At 32.2% G+C, this 24,575-nt stretch overlaps 2 protein-coding genes across 3 annotated transcripts; both read right to left on the bottom strand.

Moving 5' to 3' along the window:
• Positions 1-109: 109 nt before the first annotated feature.
• Positions 110-10,005, bottom strand: LOC116125851 (phosphoinositide phosphatase SAC3-like). Of its 2 annotated transcripts, XM_031411562.1 has the most exons (17): positions 9,323-10,005; positions 8,833-9,037; positions 8,574-8,739; positions 7,803-8,025; positions 7,228-7,304; positions 6,604-6,791; positions 6,426-6,523; positions 5,665-5,798; positions 5,438-5,566; positions 4,847-5,210; positions 3,944-4,065; positions 3,569-3,682; positions 2,099-2,290; positions 1,414-1,590; positions 947-1,058; positions 744-811; positions 110-415 (listed from the first exon to the last, which is right to left on the bottom strand). In XM_031411562.1, the coding sequence occupies exons 1-17, from the start codon at positions 9,395-9,397 to the stop codon at positions 388-390; spliced, it is 2,472 nt and encodes an 823-aa protein (XP_031267422.1). In that variant the 5' UTR covers positions 9,398-10,005; the 3' UTR covers positions 110-387. The 2 variants fall into 2 exon arrangements, with proteins under 2 accessions (XP_031267422.1, XP_031267421.1); XM_031411561.1 differs by lacking the exon at positions 744-811 and having other exon boundaries at positions 9,323-10,002.
• An 8,579-nt stretch (positions 10,006-18,584) lies between these two features.
• On the bottom strand, positions 18,585-20,840 carry LOC116125913 (GDSL esterase/lipase 5-like). The gene is made up of 5 exons (XM_031411627.1): positions 20,404-20,840; positions 20,201-20,319; positions 19,872-20,102; positions 19,449-19,710; positions 18,585-18,987 (listed from the first exon to the last, which is right to left on the bottom strand). The coding sequence occupies exons 1-5, from the start codon at positions 20,705-20,707 to the stop codon at positions 18,680-18,682; spliced, it is 1,224 nt and encodes a 407-aa protein (XP_031267487.1). The 5' UTR covers positions 20,708-20,840; the 3' UTR covers positions 18,585-18,679.
• Between the last annotated feature and the right edge of the window lie 3,735 nt (positions 20,841-24,575).

Genomic DNA, 24,575 nt, shown 5'->3' with positions numbered 1-24,575 from the left:
TGGGCTCCAAAAAGAATTTTTACTGTTGCTATTTACTCTTTTGTACTTTGATATCAGTTCCGGTTGCGGTTTTTCAGACGAAATCAATGCCGTGAATCGTACAACAGAAGGATTGCTTTGCCTCAATTACATCCTAAAGAAGACTGGATAACCGTACCACTGCTTTTCTTTCTCCTTGATCCTACTATCTCTGTTAAGCTTTCTCTGTATCAATGAATTGACTGATTCAGATCCCTCTTCAGTTCAATGAAGGACGCATAACTAAATCCGGGGAAATGTAAGTCTGACTTCAATGGCAGAGCGTCTCTCCATGGGTTACCCATTGGACAAAGCTATCAGAATAGTCTTCAAGAACATTGGAATCCTGAGCATCACTGTAGCATAGCTCTATTTCTGTTCCAGTCTGCTCCCTTCCCTACACAACATAACATAGAAACCAGGGTAATATTAACACAATATCATATCAACTATTATCCAACAAAAATAGAACTTTTGACCAACCATTCTTCTCAAAAAAAATTTAATTATTTATTTTCTTTTGATATTTTGACAATTAAAACAACAGCAAGACAACATCCCTCGGGAAAAGATCACATGTATGTGATGGTCACACTTTAACACAAATTTTCAAATAAGAGATTATGAATTGACTTTTGGGTATTTATTCTATAATCTAAATGGATTAGGCCAAAATAACTCTCAAAACAATAAGAAATATATGCAATTATTCTTTTTTAGCATACTTATGTAGAAACCCAAATAAAAAATGATGTAATGGTCCGATGGTTGCTTCCATGCATGTCACATTGTCCTGCAGCATAAGAGCACGAATAATTTACTGCAGTGAATCAAAGACAGATTGATATCTAGATAGTGTGATTACGGTGTAATCAGGAAGTAAGTTTGACAGGAAAAATTCACCCAGCATTGCATAGAAGGTACTAACCTTCATGCTGGATCCACATTCACTGGTGGAAGGGGTAGCATCTCCAATTACTCCATTGACAACATTCTCCAATGATAGCCCACCAATTGGTGAGCTCGTAAGCACTGATGACCTGCAGATATTTTTAAAAATAAATGAGGAAAATGTATTATTTTTCACGTTAAAGTTACACAAGACAAGTTATCCCTTGATTCGTAGTTAGCCAACTTCAAGAAATGGAAAACACACATAAACCCTTCACTGAAAAGTGATCCATTTACTGTGCCCTAGTTTTCTCACTGAATTTAAGTGAATAATTCTGTTAAACCCTGAATTTAATGGAAAGAGTCTGTATATTTAACAGGCATATTGTTCTAAAAATTAAATATACTACCAAAAGAACAGAAATTACCGGCCATAATTTATCTAAGATGAAAAAAGGGGGAAAATGAAAGGATAAAGAAGAAGAGAGTTAGCTCGTTAAATACCTTTCATATGGCTCTTCCTCGCATGAATTTCCAGAGGATGATAGCCAGTCTAGATCAACAAAATTTGAGAAACTGGATGTATCTCCATGTTCAGAGAAGTATATATGATCACTTTCAAGGTATCGATCTCTTTGCACATCTCCAAACAGCTGCTTGTGAGGCATAGAGGGAGTATACCTACACAAAGAAGTAAAATTAATAGCTAATTAGCCAGCCAAATCAACAAGAAACTGTCTGAAACATTAGCATGTAGCACAAAAACAACTTTTTCTTCCATTCATTACAATGAACTTTGTCATGAATGCAACAATCAATTTCAAAATTTATTTAATTAACTAATTAACAAACTGAGACAAAAAAAGGCTCATAATCCAGAAATGCAATTATAGAAGGCAAAGACTTGATCAACACATATAGTTTTTTCTATTTATCCTAATAACCACAATTGCTTGGAAACAATGTTCAGATAAAAAAAAAACCAGCAGTAATAAATAATTAGATAAATAATAGCTAAACTTGAAATAACTGAAATTGAAAGCAAAACACTGTATGCATACAGCCAGGAAAACTTCCTAGATTCCAACTCCCAGTGACACACGAAAGTGAGTATCAATGGCTATTGATGCAGAAATAATAACTGAAGAGGACTATAGTTATCCAACAAACCAAAGAGGACTATGCTGACCTTGAAAATGCCATATCACTTTCAGAAGTCGATATCTCAGGTGATGACTCTGAAAGACAATTGCTTCCTCCCTGCAATTGATTGGGAAAACCTGAATTGCAAAATTTCTCCTGCTTGAGATTCGTGGCAGACATGGGTGTCCCAGTTTCACGAAGAATGTTTCCATCTGAAAACGATCTCTTGAAAAATGACCTGAAAATACTTATATAATCAGAAACAGATAAGCTACAGCGACAAAATTCTTAAGATGATATGCATAGATCACACTAAAGCAAATATACTATTAAAAAAAATGGCACCTAAAAACATAGTATCAATTTACCACTAAAAACAAAGGTTAAAGCTCTAACATGCTCCCTCATGTGCAAGACAAAGATTAAACCACTACTACAACCAGAACCACAATTTCAAGCATGAGCAAACCCAAAAAGCTTAAATTCAACAAAGATTAAACCACAGATTTGATTGGTACTAATAATACTATATTAAATTACTACCAACCCCAAAAAGCTTAAGCTCTAATAATCAACAAACAGAATTCCTCACACCCAGTCACCATATAGCTCAAGTCAGTGAAATATAGATTGTAAACTTTCAGCCAGATGATGGAAAACCAAGCACCATGTAAAAATGCACTGGTTGATGACCATGACTTGAGAATGCAATGCTCCAAGTCTTTTTGTTTTGAAAAAGAAATTTTCCAAGAAAAATTAATAGGTTTCTAAAGCTGATTGAAGATACATTAATGTCATAAATCAACCACTAGCACGATAGATGGACCATGGACTCTTTCATGCTAAACAAATTTTCTAAAAAATATTCAGGAAAACATATAGGAACTTCAAAGCTTTAGCATCCTAAACTCTTCAAAACGTCTCTCACATTAAAACAAATAGAGAGTAAGAATTATACAATTTCCCAATGGTGAAACTTACCAAACGAATGAACGATACCACATTAGTGTTTCATCAAATTAGAGATTGAATATTATTGCTAATACCTTACTTATTAGTTTAAAAAGTAAAGGTTAATGGTTACCCAACATAATATTAAAAAAGCGAGTTTGACCTAGATGCCTTCTGTCCAAATCCTCCTGTAATTAATTAAGTAACAATACATTACGTTTGTGTTTGATTGACTTGAAAAAGCCTGTTGATTAAAACCCTCCTGTATGTGAAGAAACAGGTTAAAACTTAAATACTATAATAAAGCCATTACTATCAACTGAAGTTCTAAGCTTTGGCAGTTATACAATAAACCTCCCATCTTCATAGGTGAAAAAGAGATGGAAGGTACAGCTTATTGATAAAAGGCCTAATTCGAGAATATTGGAAAAATGAAATTGAAAGGTACTGAATGTAGTTTGAGATCCAAATGAAATCTTTTCCAGGAATAAGCAAGCAATGACTGGTTTATTTCACCTGAAGGAAATGTACTTAAAAAGTTAGAGGCTTTGTATAGTCAACTAACCTTCCATCATCATCAATATTTGTTTGCCCGTTTCTTCCCATACTATAATGTTGGTCTGAATCCAGCTCCCAGAGTGCAGGTTTACCCTGTCGTGGCTGGAAGTGGCCCAGAAATCTACAAAAAGAGAAAAAAATTATTTGTAATATAGAAAGAACAAACAGAATGCATAATTGAAAAATACCACATGCAGCAGACTAAATGATTGTTATACCAGACAACAAATTACAGTTATTTCTTGAACACACAAAAGTCGCAAGTGGATGGATTAACTTAGAAATTCAATTACACATGTAAAAAGATGAGTAATTGAAGACAGCCCTACATTTCCCTGAAAGGAAACCAAGCTAAGCAGTACAGAAAACACAACTTGCTTACACATTAATCGCATCTTGTTTCTCTGCATCCATGTATGCATTGCTATAATACCGTTGAAGAGTTCTGAAGAACTCTTGGGACTGGGTAGCCGCTTTCCACTGACCCCGTCTCTCAGAGAATATCTGTGCATAACAAAAATGGGTCAATTAATAAATGGAGGATCACATATTGTTACGTCAACAGCTAGATTATGAAAAGTAGGAGTGTCACTGTCAATATGGGGATCCACAAACACAGGGTCAATAACTAGCTCGTCAAATTCCCAAGGTCCATCATCAAATCCACAAGGTTACTGAATTCAATTAAAGTTTCAAATCTTTTAGAGAACAGGTAAAGCCATAAAAAATTACTTGCAATTATCCTCACACATAATGACAGAGAGAGTTGGAGTGAGAATGAGATGAAGAATAAACCTTGGGAAGCTACTTACTGATGGCAATGGTGACCGCAACTCTTTACATTTACAGTCAGAATGAAATATTTATATGTCTTTCCTTTATTAGAGCTTACAACCACCGCTTGGTTTTTCCTGTTCTTATGGTGGTAAATTCAGTTATCTTCTACATTATTAGTCAAATCCAATCAGTCACTTTGATCAACTTGGAAAATTCTCTATATCTTTAATTAACAAATTTGGGGACTCAAAATTGGTGAGATCTAGCATGGGCACACTCAATTCTGGATCAGAGATTTTTGCTTTGATGTAAGAATTTTTATATCGATTGATGTAATCTTAAAATTAAAATTGTACTCCTGCCACTCATACATTCAAATTTATGTTAAGTGACTTCTCATAGTGGAAGAATAGAAACCAAATATACCCAAAATCTACAACATACAACTCTATTTGAGAAAGAAAAAAAGAAGCAAATTCTTCAAAGCAGCATCATAACTTAAAAATACCTTATTGTGAGCCGCTGAGCCACCATATTGGTGTGCAAGTGTGTCACCCATCCTCTCATAAAACCCCATCAAATCGTCTGCCAATGGAGCATCCAGGTCAATCTTTTGGGTATCTATAAACCCTAGAGTATGAAGCTGTTGTCCAAGAGCAGCCAGCCCATACGCATACTGAGCAACATTTGTACGGTCCAGGCAGTCTATGCAATTGGTCCTCAGCACACCCCTCTGTAACTTGGAAGGCTTAATAGAATGGTTTCCATTAGCAACACCATTACCACCAATATGATTCCTCTCTAAGCTATGTGAATCTTCATTATCATTTTCACAATGATTCTGGGGAGAGAAGTTGCCATTGTCCACATTCCTGCATCCAATTTAAATGCCAACTTTGCTGTTATTGAACCATAATTAAAAACAAAACAAGAACAATAGAAAATTAGTAACATGATCAGAAGAAGTTGCTGAAAAGGGACTAGAAAAGTGACTGGCTTATGAACCATGTTACTAATCAACCATCCAAAACTTCACAACAATTCATACGGAGCAAAGTTTAATAAATGACTAGAAATTGCTGAAACGCGATGAACTTACTCCGAAGAAGGCCAGTTTACGCATTCATCTGGCCTCAGGGCTGGCGTTACTCGACAATAAAAGAACCCTGTTAACGTCAGTGCATATGCAGCCACTTTGCCCAAAAGTAGCAAAACATTTGTTGCTTTGCTGGGAAGAGAGGAAAAATATTTGCAGTGAGAATAATATATTCAGAAGGGCATCACTGGGGAAGGGAGCGTAAACCTATAACAATTAAGCTTATATACCTTCGAGAATGTTTATGTAGATCCCAATGAAGAAACCTCAGGCGATTTTCCTCTGATAAATCTTTGTTAATAAAATCAATTGCATTAGCAAACTCTTGACGAAGAATTGACTCCCGAGGCTTCTTCTCTTGTGTCTGTTAATAGCAGAAAGGTGAGAAGCAAAAGAGTATTTTTAAATAAATAAAAATAAAAAAACCAAAACGATCCAAATTCTGCTAATCACATTCACACAAATTGAAGGAGCTACATAAGCCCCTCATTTTCTGCTAGTAACAGAATAATTTGAAGATTTTTCACTATTTACAACATCCAACTCACTTTTAATTCTACACCATGGTGTTCGTATAATCATTTTGAAAGAGTTTTTCAACAACAATGATTAATTTAGAAGGATATGTCCTTATATAATAACAATAATACTAACACTAATTTAATAAATGCAAATGACAGCATTACTGGTGTTGGAGTCAAAATGACCATTGCATAACGAAATAGAATAGACCACTCTATGCTCTGTAGGCATTATATCAAGCCCATGGTCTATAATCTACTTATTGAAATTTGGGAACAACTCTCATAACAAGATATGTCCATATACTATCATAAATGAACATATTATCCAGCTGTTACACCAGTATACTACAGTCATAAAGATGAAATACAGGGCATATCCAATATGATATTGTAAAGATGAAGAAAATGGTGACAGTTATGAAAAGCAAGGAGGGCAAAACCCATAATGCTATATTTAAGCAACTGACCTTAATCAAATTCAAAATAATAATAGGGTTTCCATATCTCTTCACAAGATTTTCGAAATGAAGTCTAGTGGCTTCATAATTCTGGTCCTTCTTTGACACTGCAAGGAAAAAGAAGTTAGTAGTTGAAAGAAATATGTAATACATCACCTTAAGTAATGTAACAACTGCAAGCACATACGTATAATATCTGGTTTAATATTCAAACGTGAGGTTTCCTGTGACCAAAAAAGTGGGATGGAACCACGGTTCTGGACAACAGAACTTATTTGCACTGGAAAACCTTCAGGGACATCTTCAAACACAATCTGCTCCGTCTCAACATCATTAGCTACTCTACCTTTCTCATTCACGCCTCGTTTCAAATACCTTAAGGATGAGAGAGAAAAAACTATAAAGTTAACTTATACAGACATCAAAGTTACATATTAGCAGACAATGTGATGCTTTAGAAAATACAAGAACTTACAAAATCTTGATCTCTAACGATATTAATTTTTTTTATTAATAACAATCATAGCCAATATCAATCACCACTTTTCATATATATATAAATTTATTGAGAGAAAGAGTATGTGTGCAAGCAATCTAACACCAGTAGGTTCCTAATAAATACTTTTAAAGACATAACCGAAATTTCTCTTAGCAATGGAATCCTAGTTAAAGCTTTAAAACTGGAACACATACCTTTGGTTTCCTATGACAAAAAGTAACAACAGGAACACAACTAAAACTTTCACAACCTCGGCAAACATTTAAAAAATATATATCTTTGCAAACTTTCCAATGGCATGTAATATCATACCTGGTACCAGCGTAATGTCGTGAACGTCTAGCAATGAGAGTAAGTTTGAAATCGCGTCCAGATATAGAAAGTGTGTCCTATATTCATGTAGCATGAAGCCATAAGTAAAACATCAAACAATGATACTTGAAAAAGGGTCAAACAAGCTTCAGAAGATAGGAACATAAAATCTAACGCTGGATAAAGAAAATCCAGTATGTTCTAAAACTCAAAAGTGATTCAGGAAACTGACCACACCGCAAATAAATTCAATCATTGTCTAACAAAAGAAACTTTTTAAGTAAAAAGTATATGCCTACAAACCAGCATTCTAAAATAGAAATGAAAGACAAAGATTACTGAAATTCTCCTTGTTCAGTTAATATGATATCAAGAATTATGGTTTATATTGAAGGCACAATATCCCATAATTAAAAAAATCAATTAATGATTGGCCAATAACATCCAATACAACTGACAAACAAGGCAGTCTTGAAACACACGTCTGAAGGGAAAAGTTTTCTATTGGTCATACTCATAATTTATACATTGAGTTATCAGAGGGTCAGATCATCAGCACACCACCCATGACTCACCTGTTTAAAGAAGCCATACACCAATGCAACTGTCCACATAGTATTCTGGAGGTGGTTCCGGATTCCCCGGGTCAAAAATTCATTCCAAACAAACATGGTTTCATAGAGGACCAGCCCTGTCTGAGTATCATATAAGTTCTTTTGAAGACTACACATAACATGATATGAGTAGCTGAAAAAGAAGTCCCTTGTAAGATCCACCGTGCACAGAAGCTTCTTGTATCTAAGCCATCAATGAAACACAGAATATTCAAATCAACAACAAAACCCTCACAAACCTCAGATCAAAATGTCACCACCAGATAGAGAAACCAAAAAAATAAATAAATGACTAAACTACAAGAAAATATCTGAATAAAGAAAAAAGGAACAAAATCCTAGTAACACATTTGCTGATCAAATTAAAACAAGCAAGCATGAAGTTTGCCTCCAAAAACTGCAGAATTTTATCAATACTGCCTCTAAATTCAAAATATCAAATGAAATATCATAACCAATACGATGGTTTGCCAATGCATACTTCCTTTCAAATCTATAACTTTAGCTATACATAAGAAGTGAAACACTTTTAATATTGTTGAAAGATGAAGCATGAACTGTAACCCACTTACTAGTTTGCAAAAGGTTAAAGGAACACATAGAATCACATAGAAAACTATAGTTTCCACAAAGTACTGAAAATAAAATAAGATCTAGAACACCATTTATCTCTGAAAAAATATTGATAGTTTCCCTGACAATATACATTTATACACAAAATGGACAATAGACCTGTTCTCATCCCTAGAATCAGCGATACTGCACTGGACACTTGAATTCGGAAGTGGAATCATCTCAGTCTTGGAAACAGCATACACACTATGACCACAAATTGCACCAATCTGCCTTCTTTTTGTGATAAGCAGCATGTAGTAAGGCCCCAAAAACTTAACAAACCCTATAAAAATAAATAAATAAAACCTCCATTAGCATCACAGTAACAATTACAATCAATCCAAAAATACTACAACACAAACAAAAATCAACTAACCAACAATTCCATAACAGGTAGTGACAAATTTTAGTCCACCAGTCGATAAGTTCCCTTCATGTATCCGTCTCAACAACTCAGAACATTGACCTTCAGTATACGTGGTAGAATCTTCACGAATGTTCAGCTCCGAAGGATCTGACCGGTCAATCTTTAGCACTCTCCAATATGTTCTGTCCTTGTCTCTTCCTATCATGTAAAACATCTGAACATAAAATGTTCAAAACTTATCAGTTAAAACCATTACACAAATAGCGGAATACATGAACAAAATGTTCTAGCAGCAAAATTCACAAATCTTTAAACACTATAAGATACGAATTTGCTAGTTCATTAAATTCTTTGCAGCATTAAACTATCCTGTCTTTAAATTAGATGGAAACGATAAAAATCCAATCTAGAATCCGAAATCCAAACATAATAATCATATTTAGCAACAAATGCGGCCGAAATTGAAGAGATCGAAGAAAATAGTGATAAAGAAAATTACCGATCGGGTCTCGTAGAGCCTGAATTTTTGCATACAAAGCGACTGAGAGGAGGTCCCATTCTCTGATGACGCCATCACTGGACACTCTCTCAAATTTCTCAAAATTTACAGTTCAGATCTTCCCCGAGCCACCGGCTCAGGGAAATTATCACAAAAGCATGCACCAGTATGTGAATTCTTTATAAATTTACACCCAACGATCACAGCCTTTACATATAATAGAGCTAGGCTGCTTCAAATACAACATCTCAACAACAAATAAATAAAAAATAATAATAATAATAATAATATAATACAAGCTCCGCTACTGAAATTCAAGAACTTAAAGCACGTTGTCTCTTTCCATTCACAGCGAAACACAGTGCTTCTGAATTCTTCGTGATCTTCAATCAAGAAACCTAGAGAGCTAGCTATAGAGAGAGAGAGAGAGAGAGTTGAAAATGGAAGCTTTAAAAGGAAGTAAAAAGATACGAGGAGGAGGAGAAGAAGATCGAGCAGAGAAAGGGATGTTGGGAGGTTCGAGAAAGAAGCAAAATGTTTTTCGAAAATAAGAAAGAGAGAAACTAAAGCTATATAATTGATTTATGTTTATATGTGTTTTCGCTCTGTATGCTGTAGCTGTTATTTGTTTTTGTTTTCTTAAAGAGAGAGAGAGAGAGAGAAAGGGTGAAGCTCTCAGATCCAAAAACAACCAACAACAAATGAAAACCACAACTTCGGTCACCGTTCCATCCACACACATTTTTACATTATGTTTGTTTTACTTATAATACATTGTATTTATGCAATCATTATATTATTTAATATTCTTTTTTTTTTTTTTTTTTTCCTCTTTTTCACCTGCTTAATAATTTACCTGACCAACCTTTCTAAATCTTAAATCAGTTACTTGTATTTTCAAGCTTTTGAATTTTTCCAATTACTTTCACCATAAATTTTCTTTCACATTTGATTAGATAATTTCCATGATATTTTTTTAAAAAATAAATAAATTAAACTATATTATATGAACTGGTATTAATATGATAAATAGTTTATCATAATGTTTCATATTTGGAATATGTTGGGTGTGAATTGAAGATTGGTTAACCAACCAGTAGTTTATAAGTTGAGATTTTGACTTGTGAGAACATTAAAAATTAAATGGTTATTGAAATGAAATGATTTGATTATAGTCTATAGATTGGTGATGTGCAGTCATGATTCATTTCATAAAACGAAAAGGGGGAAGAAGACTCAACACAGTTGCATCCACGACTTACCTGTAAACTACCTGGCAGAGGCTGCCCACTATTCATTGCCATCCACATTGATTTCTTATTAAATTATTTATTATTCTATTACTAAAGATTTTTATACGTGAGAATTAGCAAAATTGGAATTAAAATCCACCCCCATGTTTTCCATTACTACATTTTAAATATACCAAACACCTCCCTTCGTTTTACCAGTTGTTTGTTGAAAATAAATGGATAAAGATTTATAGAGGATTAGGTTTTAGAGGATAGATGAGTTTTGATTTTTTTTTTTTTTTTTTTGGGTGATTGTTGTTTGGTGAAACATAAGAAAAATTGAGGTGACAATTTGGCAATTGTCAATATCATGAATAAAAAAAATTATTTTAAAAGTGCCTAATAGGGGTAGCACGACATTAATGTCAAAATTCTAACTGTATTTTGTGACTATTTTACAATGATTTAGTGGATCAAGTAATTTCGATCACTCGTGTTATGTATCATCGTCTTAAATGATAACAGAGACAATAGAAATTGAAAGCATGTCCAGTGAATTGATGATGACTTATTTCTTTTCAAATGTTTTACTTTCTTTTTTTAACTTGGAAGATCTGTAGTTTAGTATTGTGTTGTTAGGTTTTATTGCTCAATGGTGTATTAGGATTATTCATCTTTTGTGTTAAATCCCAATATCATTATTATTTAATGTTTGTTCAATTTTAGCATTCTATATTTGTTTTCCATTTGTTGTAATTTTTGTTTTTTCAGATGTGTTTATTTTAGTAAAAGGATCAGTGTAGGTGTCTATCTCTTTACATCGAATATTTTGTGTTAGTTGTCAAATCTCTTAAACGGTTGTCAATATTTTGAGTGTATTTGTCATTTTTTTTCAAATGTTTAGGTTAAAATATAATTGATTGAAATCATGGGGGCCAAATTGCGTAGACAAAAATACATTATACATATGATAAAAATGGAGCTTTTATTGATTAAAAAAAAAAAAAAAAAGATATACAGTATTAGCTTCTTCATTAAACAATGAAAGAATTTTTTTTTTATTTTTTTTTTTGGTATAACAACTTAAATAAAAAAATAATGATTAACATTTACGATATTTGATTTATCATCTCAAAATTCTTAAATTAGATTTGATGCTGATCTAACTATAAAAGTAGCTTAGGGTATACTTTTTATGGGATCATTATAATTTATAAGCTATAAATTTGTATAAATATTTTTGGCAAATTTTGTTTTTAACAGAATAGACATTGCATTGTGGTTACCCTTGTTGTCGAACTCTATTGTACTGTATTAGCACTTTTGTGGTCGATTGTGACCGACTTATACAAATGTGTTCAAGTCTCTAGTCAACTCAAATGGTAAAACGTTACATCACTTACTGAATATGTAGGTATGATTGGATATATTAATGAAAATTGATCACAATGTTCACCAAATATATCATATAATTGGCGGAAAGCGATAATGTAACAATTCGCTTCTAGTATTTACTTTTCCTAAAAACAAAAATTATTGAATTATCTATTTAATCAAGTACCATAAGGTATAATTGTAATTGTCTTTTTTTTTTTTTCTTTTTTTTGCATAATAAACTTATAAAAAAAAATGTGATTTTCAAAAGCAACTACAAATTAAATTTCCAAAATACATTGTGAAAAACATATTATAGACTTATTAGTTTAAAAATTAATAACTTTTCAAAAATAATTATCAAAAAAAAAAAAAAAAAGGAAACCACTTCTAAGTGATCAGGTGGAACGATATAGACTATTGCGTATATTACTCAATAGATATTGAATTCGATTTCTCTCAATTACTAATAGAGGTGGTTATTTGAGAATTTTCTCGGTCGTTAACTTCAAGACTCTAAATGATTAGTCAAGGTATATGTAAATTGGCTTAGACACATCGATTCACAAAAAATATATATATAATAAAATAAAATAAAATTGGAGTGCTAAGTTTAGATATAATTAATTATTTATGAAGACACAACACTAGTCTAAAAATTGATAAATTGTTTTTGCATATAATTTGTAGCAATTGACTAAAGCAGTAAAATAATTTATTAAGATTAAAACGGTCTAATTTTATTTAAAAAATTGGGTTGGAATCTATAATTTAAAATTTGTTGACTTTATTTTTTACATTTCATGTAAGTTATTTATCTTTGTTAATTTAATCGTTATAAGAGAAAAATTAAGTTAATGTCAACTCAACATCTTTTATTATTATTGAATCAAACGGTCTATAAAACACATTAAAAATTTAAGTCAGTTTCTACCTAAAAAATCTGATAAATATTATTCGAAAAGAATAAATTTTATAAAATAGATTTATTTAAAATATATATTCCAAATACAAAAGCAGCCCCATGACCCTGAGATACCAAAAGCAGACAAATTGTTGGCAAATTGTGTAATAATTAGTTGACTGATTCATTGAAATCTTAAAAGCAAGTAACATACATGGACAGGTTTATTTATTTTTCTGAAATGAAAGCTCACGTGAACTCACCTTCTCCCTCCATTCACGACTCTCCACGTCGATGTTTTCTTAACTTAACTGGCTTCCGTATACAATCCAACTTAAAATGCTACCTTCTCTTCATCAATTTGATTTACTATACCCTATTTTATTATTAATTTATTTACTTTCTTTTTAGAACAGAATAATTTGATTCCATATTCCCAGAAATTTGTCACTTTACAGTAATCAATTTAAACTAGAATTTATACTTTTCCAACATATGATATAATCTTATTCATCATGATCACGCAATTGAATTTCACATTTTCACATAACACTATTATGTGTGTGATCGGTTTAAAGAATGTTGGATTACTAAGAATATTATATTTATGAAAGTTAAATTATCTTGAAAATTATTAAAATCTTTAAGAAAATATGTTTGTTTAATTAGAATAAATTGGTGGGTATGTTATAATAATATATTTAGTTAGAACTTAGGAAAAATAAATTGATGGATATATTATTTAAATGACTAAATTGCTCTTTTTTAAATTTTAATACTTTTTTTATTATTAATTTTTGAATAATTTTTTTAACCCTCAACATTTCAGATTTAGTTAAAACACCCCAATTTATATAAAATTTAAATTTATAACAAAATCACCCCACCACTCCAAGCCATTGTCAGGTGCGGATCCAACCCCTAGGCCTACCCTCAAGTTTTTTTTTTTTTTAAATATTAATATATAGACTCACCAAAATTGTTATTAATATATATACCGAAGTCAACCCTCGGATTTAAAAAAAATGAAAATTATTATACATATATTTAGGCCCACAAAAAACTTGTTATTAATATATATATTTCAAGCTCACATCATATTAAAAGTTTTAAACTCTCTCCACCTTTCTTCCGGCTCCACCTACTTTTTATGATTTTATCTCTAAAATTCTTTACTCTCTCATTCTCTTCCTCATACTATTCGATCTTAAAACTTTGGAAGATCGAAACTGTTGAAGCTTTCACTACTCAAGGTGTCACAATTAACTCTGTTTTTTATTTTATAAATTTTAGGTATGTGTATTGCTCATTTCAATTTAGTTTATTTTATGGTTGAATCATTTTTTTTTTTTTTTTGAGGTTTTTTATTATAATTTAAGGGGAAAAGACATGGATCTTGTGAGTTTATTTTGTGTTTTGTGTCTAAGAACAAACTTATTTTTCCAAATTAAAACCTTAACTATATTTTAAAAGACGTTATTCTTCACCTACCACTTTCATACATTTCAAACGTCACCGTTCTGCTACTCAAAATAAATAAAGAAATTTGAATTACTATCTATGTTTATATCGAGAAATTTTTTTTTTTTTATTAATTTATATTAAAAGTTAGTGCAATATTGATTTGATTTAAGTTTTGGTTGACTTTAGCTTAAGGTATGTTTTGTCAAAGTAATGAAAATTTATATTATAATCTTTGAGAGCCAAAAATAAAAAAATTAAAAGAAGGTTTTGCTCAAGGCTTGCTTAACACATTTATTCAAAATTTTGCTTCTCATGAATTTATTAAAGCAGGAAAGTATTGCGTTATTGCATTCTTTTATCTTAGGTTCTTGATATTGTATTATTTTCTTTGTTTAAGGTTTGGTGATTTTTTAAAGTTTTTACTAGTTGTTTAACAAATAATGACAGAGCCGCGGAGGCCCCCCTAGACAAAAATCCTAGATCTGCCATTGGCCATTGTCGACCACCGCCATCAGCTGCCGAAAGTCCCTGAAAGTCGTTGTAAATCGTCGTGGGTCACCGGGAGGCTCCGATATGGCTGTTTCTAGCCATATTGATGGCCGAAAACGGCCATACCAAAGTAAATTTGGCCATTACCGGCCAGATCCATGGCCTTTATCGACCATATCTGGGCAAGAATCTGGCTGTTGACAGTCATATCTCGCCCAAATATGGCTGATAAAGGCCATGGGTCTGGCCATTAACGACCATATCTACTCCGATATGGTGGTTTTTGGCCATCAATATGACCAGAAACAACCATATTAGAGCCTCCCGACGACTCTCGCAACTCCCAACAGTGGCAAGTGGTGGTTAGCCAGCTGGTGGCGGCGATGGCCTGCAATTTGTTTTAAATATAAGAGCATTATCATCTAAAAACTTAATTGAACAAGAGTAAAATTGTAATGGTAGATTAATGTAAATTTATTTTAAAACAAAGACATTATTGTCCAAAAAATTTATTAATAAAGGGGCGTTTGCATCATATAATGTTTTTTTATCTTAGTAATAAGATTACCGGAAAGAAAGATTACCGGAAAGATTACCGAGTTTAAATTATTATTATGCTTGGTTCAATTGGGATGTATTAATAATTAATGTGCTTGGTTGACAGTAATAACATATGTCCTAAAATACCTTTTACTAAAATGTCCTTTAGATGATTACTAGATATAAATAATTAAGGGCTAGTTTGTTTTATTATTTGAAACCTTATTCTTTATCCTATTCCCAGAATACTTATTTGTTTAATTATTACTTATTTGTTTAATTATTTTGGGAAATACTATTCTATTTTTCTAATTACATTTAGACCCCTTAAGTTTATTAACTTAATTAAACACCCCTAGAAAAGAAAAGTTTAAAAATTAACAAAAATAATCCCACCCACCCATAGTTGCAAGATTCTGGCAACTACCGTTACTGGTGGCCAGAGTCTGTCACAACAGCCTAAAAACGACCGAAAAAGGTCGTTTATTCACCCATTTGGCCTTTTTCGGCCAGATCCGCGGTGGATCTAGCCGGAAAAGGCTAGATCTGGCCGTTAGCGACGGCCAAAGAAATGGCCGTCGTTGACAGTCAACGACGGCCAAAGAGTCTGATGGTCAGATTTGACCTTTTTTGACCATCAACGGCCAGATCTGGCCTTAGATCTGTTCTTTTCCAGCCAGATCCATGGCGGATCTGGCCGGAAAAGGCCAGATCGGTGAATAAACGGCCAGATTTGACCACTCTGAGTCGTAACAGCAGATTCCGACCAGATTCCAACGGTGGTGGCTAGAATCTGGCATTGTGGTGGTGGGGGTGTTTTTGTCATTTTACAAATTTGGTGTTTTGTTATTATTAACCAAGCCAATGATATTTTTGTCTGCATAGTATACTGTTTACGGGCAAGATTGGACAAAAATTATGATTACCCGGTAACGTTTTAATAACAGCCTCCCATGAGGTACAAATATTCCTAGTAATTTACCCCCCTTTGAGCACTGTTTGTCATCTTTTTTTCCAGTAATTTTTTTTTTACAAAAATACCAAACACGGTAATCTGCTAAATTAAACAAATATTACCCTTGTTAAAAAATTTAAACCCGATCCAAACGGGCTTTAAAGGATAAAATTGTAACAAAAATAAGATAACTAAATAATTTTACAATACCTAAGAAAATTAAGATTATCATATTACCTCAAATATTATCAACAGTAACTACTATTGACATTAGAAGATTACCGGAATCTTATATTACTTGATTACATTATATTACTTGATAACCAGACGTGGTAATCAAGTAATATAAGATGACATTATCTCAGTAATATCATATAACCCCCAACCAAACGCCCCTTATAATATTTTTATCTATTATGGTTTGTATCGCATAGTAATTTATTTATTTATTATTTTTAATACAAAAAATACATATATGTGTTGTGTATAATTGAATTATTAAAAAGTATATATGGATCATGAAAAAACTTTGTATAACATTAATTCCATAAAGCTAATTTTTCCCATTGGGCTTCGTTTATTAGATAGAGATCTTACTCTTTCAAATACTAATAAACTCTCCCTAAATCTAATTGAAGTTTTTAAAATCTATTAATTAAAAGTAAAATGACAAAAATAACCCAAAATAACAATGTTAAATAATTATATAAACATGTTAAAATTATGTAAACTTTCAGTTATTTAAATAAATTTTATTTAATTATTTAAGTGTGCAATTTATTTAATAGGTTTATGAAAATTTCAACATTACCTTTAGGGGTGTTTTTGTCATTTAAGTTTTAATAACATCAGTTAAGACGAAATTTCCTAATATTTGAATGGTAGGATCAAAATCATAATCGACTGAAACCACAAGATTGATTAAGTAATTTCTTAAGTATTAATCAAACAATTCGTATAAGCCTAATAAAGATACGGGTCAATAATATAAAAAAAAAACCCATTAAAATAAATGATATTAGATGTCATGCAATTTAATGTACTAAATTGAAGGATTGTGGGGACGTTCAAAACAATTCTGACCTGTCGCTTTTTAATACAAAAAGATTGAGTCGATTAATTATGAGTTGTTAAGATTTGTTTGAAATTTACAGATTAAAATTTCCCCATGGAACACGTGTTAAATTTTTGTGGTTTAGCCGTTTAGGGAGGCAGTCAACGAATATGAAGTTTTGCAGGTAATTAAATGAAATTGGTCAGGTAATTTTATTTGTTTCACACGAACACGTCGGCCTCATTAGCTTTCTTTATAGATTTTGGCTAAGATTCAGACTGGAACTGTTGTGCCTGCAGATGGTCCAGCTTGAACTTGAAGCATCCAACGTTTCAACTTCACAGACCATCTTTGTTGTATTTGGGTAGTTCAAAGGATTTGGTTGTTTATTTTTAATGGTTAGACGTTCACATCCACATAAATCTAGCATAAAATGCTGAAAATATCTTGTGGCTAAAAATTTGAGCAAATGACATCAAATATGACGGGTTACATACGGCATACGACGGTGTTGAGTGTAAAATCCTTTACATAAATAGAGCTGATGTTCGGAATAAGTCAATAATGGGAACTCTTACTCTAAACTAATTGATATTAGACACGAGATTCACAAGGCAACTCTGGGAAAATGATATAAAAAGACCAGGATGATAATTTGACATGTGGAACACGATCTTAACCTAATTAAATAGATATGGATAAGCATTATCATTTTTCAATTATCATTTAATATTAGGCGTGAGCATTGTTTGTTTTAACTCCGATGTATTTGTATAAATATTTTTAGATTTTTTTTAAACGATGATTGGTAGTGTCTAAACTAGTTTATGTACACTTTAAATAATCTTTTAGGATTCTAAAATTATCAGTCGGGTAAGAGTTCCAGTTGTTATCTCTATTAGGATCCGAGGAGAGACTTGAATTCAATACCTCTTGAATAATACATTAAAAAATTTCTATCTAATCACTCGACCATGTAAAGGTAGTTAAAATTTTTAGATTTAACTCCCTTCACTTCACATTTTTATATGTTTATTATATTAGTTACAATCTTACTCACTTAAATTTTTTCAAAAATTATAATATTACTTAAGTTGTCCCTTCAACATTAATTTCTCCTGTCTATAACTTTTAACTGATATTCAATGATAATGTGGTACTCAAATATAAACCTACTTTTAGACGATTTCACTTCAAAAAAAAAAAAATTTCAAACCAAAACAAAATCATACCCATTATCATCCTACTCGTTTAAAAGAAAAGGGTCTTCTTCTTCATTTTACAATTCAATTATTTGATTTGAATTTTTATGTACTTGTGCCACATAAAAAGTAGACTGCAAGCATTATATAATATTACTGAAACTGGTGTCCTTGAGGTGAGGAGCATCAACAATATCGGCAATGGTGAGTTTTCCCTTACTGAAGAAGAGATCCTGGAGATTGAATGGCCCAACGGATGAAGAGGGTCCATCCCAGAGAGCCTTTGCGAACTGTTCATGGATCCTTTCTGTTGGGTGGAAAGAGTCCCACCAAACGTGATCGTCAGGATTACCACATAAATTGTATTCTGTGATATTCTTGTTGCCACCGCAGGTTAGCATTCCCCCGTATGGCCCGAATCCGCAACAAGCATTTATTCCGTCCTTAAAACCTGATTTTTTTTTTGTAAAATTTCACATGACAAGTGGATTAATACATTTTTTAATTACTAGTATCTATAATATATGCAATTATGTAGATCCAGCCCATTCTATTGTGTATAGCTAGTTCAACGTATAAAAATTAAATCAATCCGATTTCAATTTTCTTATATTAAAATTGGATTCTAATCTGAAATCGGACCGAATCAATTGCAAAAGAAATCGAATTAAACTTTGATAATATTTATACATTTTAAACCCATCTTTTTGTCAATAATGAAAAAGTCAATAAAAAGGATGATAACGACAAAAAAAAACTAGTCAACAACCCGGACACAGTTCCAAATCATAATAAATAATTATAATTATAATTATAATATAATGTTTTTGAATAGACAAGTTCCAACAAAAGCTCCTATGTTAACACTATCTTTAAGGTATGATCAATGATCAATGAAGAATTTATACATACCATAGTTGGAAGGATTGTTCATTCTATCTTCAAGCCAAGTGTAGAAATTGGAGTTGGAATATTTGAACCCTTCAAAAATATATTCAATGCTTGTGAGGACTCCTTTTAAAGCATTATTATGTGCTGCTGCTAGAGCAGAACCTGCTTCAAAGCAACCATTTTCACTGTCTTTGTTGGGGTTCAAAGCTCTCAGGGCTGGCAAGCACCCCAATGGAGATAAGCTCAGAAACCCAAATTTTCTACCTCCTTTTTCATACAGCACCTGAGTATATAAGAAATTATTCAACACAAACAAATTAAGTAGGCCATTAATGGAGGAAAATAACAAGTCTTAACAGTGTATTCAGGCCTAAATGTGATGTGCGATGCTAAAAAGTCTATTGCGATCACATTTTTCTTGTAGTGTTAATTAAAGAAGCTTACTTGGATAGCTTCGGTCAAGTTGCCGATAACCATGGCGACATAATCTTCAGGTTGATAGTTTTCTTGCATTTTGGGGTTACCCAGATAGCCACCCATATAATCATTGCTTCCAATACTGATGAAATAAACAGCTTCTGATATAACTTCGTCTGCTTCTGCTTCTCCTAGCTTTTCAGTTAAGGACTTCTTCACCTCTTCAAAATACTTCAATTGTGTAGGAAGATCAATCGCCTAACAGTGACAGCATCAACATGCATAAATACACAAGTTCAAAACTCAAAAGTATATGAATATTCAAATTAAAGTTGTTTGAATTTCTGTATAATTACCAAACCCTGATGGGTTTCAGGAAGTACACCGGCTCCACCAGAGGCAAAGTTAACACCATAGCTATAATCAGCGGAGGGTTCTAAAAACGGAGGAATCAATGACAAATTTGCGTAACTCGCTGAACATAAATAAGACACAAAAATTAGTCTTCCAGAATTCATGCATCATTTAACTATATATGCAAATGGTGTTTGAAAGATACCAATAAAATCAACGATCACACGGCCGTTAGAGAAGCGTCCTGTTGGTCCATCAAAGAAGCCATTCTGTCCATAGGGCTTGAAATTTGCTTGGTTTTCAGGGATGGTGTGTATGTAATTGTTGTTTCCAGGATCTACAGTGGAGTCTCCAAATATGAAGAAGGCACTACTCTTCTCCAGAGAACTCCCTGATGAAGCCCTCACACCGATTAACACTAACAAAATTACACTTATATTTAAGAATACTAAGCAGAAAACTAGCCTTGCCATTGGGTTTATTAGTGCTTCAAGATTAATTGATCTCATTATATATATGAACTTGCTCCATTAATGTTTCAGCAGGCGATTATTTCAATAAGCAATAAGACAATTTTGATGCACTTTGTATTCTTCACTACTCTGTTGTCCTTTACAAGAGAGTCCGTTGAATTGGGTTCATAAATGGCCGAATGACATTTTCTTACCTGAGATTTTTTTAAAAAACATTTTCCCATCCTTCCTTAAAACTCAAGACGATAAGTTTAACAGTTCACACCATCATATATTATACGGTCAATGTCACTTACACCCATAAAATACAAACAGATTACAATTGCATTCGCCAACTTGGGAATTACTCACTTAGTCCCTCTCATGGTTGTTAGTATCCTACGATGCCCGATAGGTATCATACGATACGATTCGATACAGGTTGCCAACGATACGTATCAGAGAGTGTATCCTAAATCTTTCGATATGTTGATATGTATCCTATGATACGATACGTATCCGTTTGTATCCTTAAAAATATCGATATAAATCGATACGACTTTATTAATTTGGGCCAAATGTCCAAAAAAAAAATTCGGGTCGAAACCGGGTCACCCAACCCGATTCACTAAAATCTGTCCAAATTTACCCAGTTTGCATGGAAAAAGTGAAGAGGAATATATATTGTCCATTTTACATAATAATAATAATATAAGTAGAGATATAGATATTAACATTGATCTTGGGATTTTGTGATTAATTTTGATTATGTAATATCGTAATTTAAAGCTAATAATACCACAAAATTCTTTAATTAATCTTGGGGATGATATTAATTTTTAGAAAATTTTGATTATTTTATTAATTTTTTTTGAAAAAGGTGTATCTTAAGATACGATACGATACGATACGATATGCGATACACAATTCAAAAAATTAGGTTTTCGATACATGATACGATACACGATTCAAAAAATTAGGTTTTCAATACACGATTTGATAACCATAGTCCCTCTATCTTCAATTTGTAGTTTTGTACCATTAAAATGGACGTTTGACCGTGATTGATGGCTGAGATTACATATAGGTCCACAAATTTTGTAGGTTACATTTTACTGCTATATTTTCACTTAAAGTATTTGTGTTTCTGTTAAAAAAATACAAAAAAAAAAATCATTTGTAATAATAGTATCTGTAAATTAAAAAAAAAAATTATAAAACTACAAAACAATTTTTCATTAAAATTGTAATTGTTGCAAAATATACATTTTAAGAAATTAAATAAATTATAATTTCCAAAAAAGAGAGAAGAAAACTGAAAAATTGTAAAAAAGAAAACAAAAGCTTCCCAAAAAAAAAAAAAAAAATTCAGTTGGTTGGAATCGCATCTAACCAGATGTGATTTAGACCAAATTGCACCTGACTTTTGCGATTCCGCAGACAATGAAGGTTGCCGAAGACTTTTTTTTTTTTTTTTTTTGGTTCTTTTAATTGAATAACTGACTTTTTTTTCTTCTGAATTTTTAATTTATTAACCCTAAAATTTATATAAACCAAACTAGGGGTGGGAAATACATTTTATAATGTTTTGATGGAAAAAAGTTATTTGACCTCATTAAAAATTATAAAGGCAATAAGTAAATGGTATTATAGTCTTTCTACAGTTGTACCTGTCAAATAACAGGTTTCAATTTACGGAAATTGACTATGAGTGAGAAAATAATGAATAGCATTTTACGAATAAGACAAAAAACCCACGACATCAGAGTGGAAATGATGGACCCAAATTCTGAACCAGAGGGTTGCAGTTCTACTTCATAAATTGACCTAGTGCTTATCATGTTTGTCCTTTATTTAGGTAACGGTAGCTTACCTTTTTAATAATGGATCAAATCATTCGGCTAATTAATTATAATTTATTTATTATAATCCAAACGCTCAACCATCTACCTTGATTGGTACTCTGATCCTGATGGGCATATTCTAAGTTTCTATCTTGCCTAATCAAATGGATGGGTGGTGGGGTCGACTCTGCCCACAAATTATACAAATTTTTTATGCAATTTTCTTACTTGTAAGTGTTGACAAATTTGATTTGGTGGAGAATTTAATTAAAATGGTTGTATTAGATTCTGTTTGGATATAAAATTTGATTTTTTTTTAATTTTTTTTTACATTATCTATTTTGTCATGGAAATACATTAATTAATGCTAAAAAAAAGTATTTTAAGTGTATTTTTTCTTAAAACAAAAAACCTGATATGTATATGTTTTTTCACGAAGTATTGATTGGAGTAGAAAAGCACTTATACTGCTTACTTAAAAAATATTTCTGTAAAAACAATTTCATTAAATCAATAAATATCTTATCAAAAATAAATAAAGGAACTTCCATCGGTCACCAACATAATGTTATGATTTTATTTTAAGATGGATGATTACTTGTAGAATGGATGTATGATACATGCAAGTTTTGGAGGAATTTATTATTAATTAAAGGAAAACCATGTGCAAATATATTTAACAAGAAGCAAATGATAATATAAATATTATATAATATATGAAATTGGTGATTTGAGAGCAGTCCATTACGTGTTTATGATATTTATTGTTATGTCGAAAAAAGTAGGACTGACGTGGAACCTCGTCAGTAAAGAATAGTCAGAGATTAGAAGGGTTTTGTGTCGTCCAGGTACGGTCACGTTGTGCCTAGCGTAAGTGGCATGACTCTTGTCAGTGCAGCATGTGAGTGCTAGGCTAGCAAGCGGCTGGAAATCGCCCACGTGTCAAAGCCCTATTTTAATCGAGGAAATCCCTCCGGCAGGTGATCAATGGGACGCAAAGAAATGATTTGCACGACACCTACCAATTTGCAGTTTTCATAATCATTACCTTAAACTTTCCCACCATAAATAGATGACTTCCCTCTCATTTGTGGGGATTAGCTAATTCTATGCTGAAATAGCTCTCTCTCTCTCTCTCTCTAAACTGTAACTCAGCTCACTAAACGCGATATGACCACTCTCTCTTATTAATACAATAGCAGTAGACGTAAGATTCACTTTAGATCATTCAAACCACTTTAAACATTGCATCTCACCCCTTATTTAACCTAATATTCCTGTATCACGTGTGACTTATGAGTTCGCTTAACATTTCACACGTACAAGTAGTTAGTGTTAAAATCAAGCCTTAACATTTATGAATGTGATAGATGCAAAATAAGTTGAGATATGATGAATAAATTATATATAAATTGTATAAGACTAGGATCAATGATAGTAGATGTTGCTTGTCAAATAAAATATGTATCAGTTATGATAAATGTTTCCCGTGGGACTCAAATTCATCTCACATTGAATAGTTTTTATGTAGTATAGAATAATGTCAGTTCTACTATATTACTGTTTATTTCAAATATAATAATTTGATTTTTGTACATAATATAGGAGTTTTCTTTTTGTGTACTAAAATCATGCAAATTCAGGAACTACCAGTGCTCAATGTCTTGAAACAATTTCAAGAAAAGGAAATCAGCTCTAAACGGGTGCGTTTATATGGGACCATTGACTTTTGTAATTCATGTTGTGCATAATGTATATATATTTATTATTATTAAAGTTAATTTTGGTTTTTCTATTTCTTATATTTTTTAAAAATTATTTCAATTTTCGTATCAAGTCATATCAGTCCAATGGACTTTCCTGCCTAAAATATAAGCTGGGCATGGACCTGTAATCGACGTCGTATCCTACTGGGCCCATTTTTCTGTTGGGCTCGTGCTGCGACTGAAACATCATAAAGTCCTGGGTCATCAGCAATGCATTGGAGCCCAAAAACGCTGCGTTTAATCTGCATAAGAGATGTACGAGTCATTTTGTCTCATGTGATCGCACGTGGCACAGTCTCTAAGTCAAACTACAAG

The sequence above is a fragment of the Pistacia vera genome, unplaced genomic scaffold, assembly GCF_008641045.1.
Source record: "Pistacia vera cultivar Batoury unplaced genomic scaffold, PisVer_v2 Contig173, whole genome shotgun sequence".
Lineage (NCBI taxonomy): Eukaryota > Viridiplantae > Streptophyta > Magnoliopsida > Sapindales > Anacardiaceae > Pistacia > Pistacia vera.
This window is presented reverse-complemented; position numbering and strand designations above follow the sequence as displayed.

Bases quoted from the DNA above. Each gene is read 5' to 3' on its own strand.
- LOC116125851 (XM_031411561.1), bottom strand. From the start codon at position 9,397: ATGGCGTCATCAGAGAATGGGACCTCCTCTCAGTCGCTTTGTATGCAA. The intron at 4,066-4,846 runs GTATTTTTAAGT...TGTTATGCACAG, and splicing joins GCTCAGCGGCTCACAATAAG to ATATTCTCTGAGAGACGGGG. The intron at 2,291-3,568 runs GTTAGTTGACTA...AAGTATTTTCAG, and splicing joins AATATTGATGATGATGGAAG to GTCATTTTTCAAGAGATCGT.
- LOC116125913 (XM_031411627.1), bottom strand. From the start codon at position 20,707: ATGAGATCAATTAATCTTGAAGCACTAATAAACCCAATGGCAAGGCTA. The intron at 20,103-20,200 runs GTAATTATACAG...TGTCACTGTTAG, and splicing joins CTGAAACCCATCAGGGTTTG to GCGATTGATCTTCCTACACA. The intron at 19,711-19,871 runs GTAAGCTTCTTT...TTATATACTCAG, and splicing joins ACTTGACCGAAGCTATCCAA to GTGCTGTATGAAAAAGGAGG.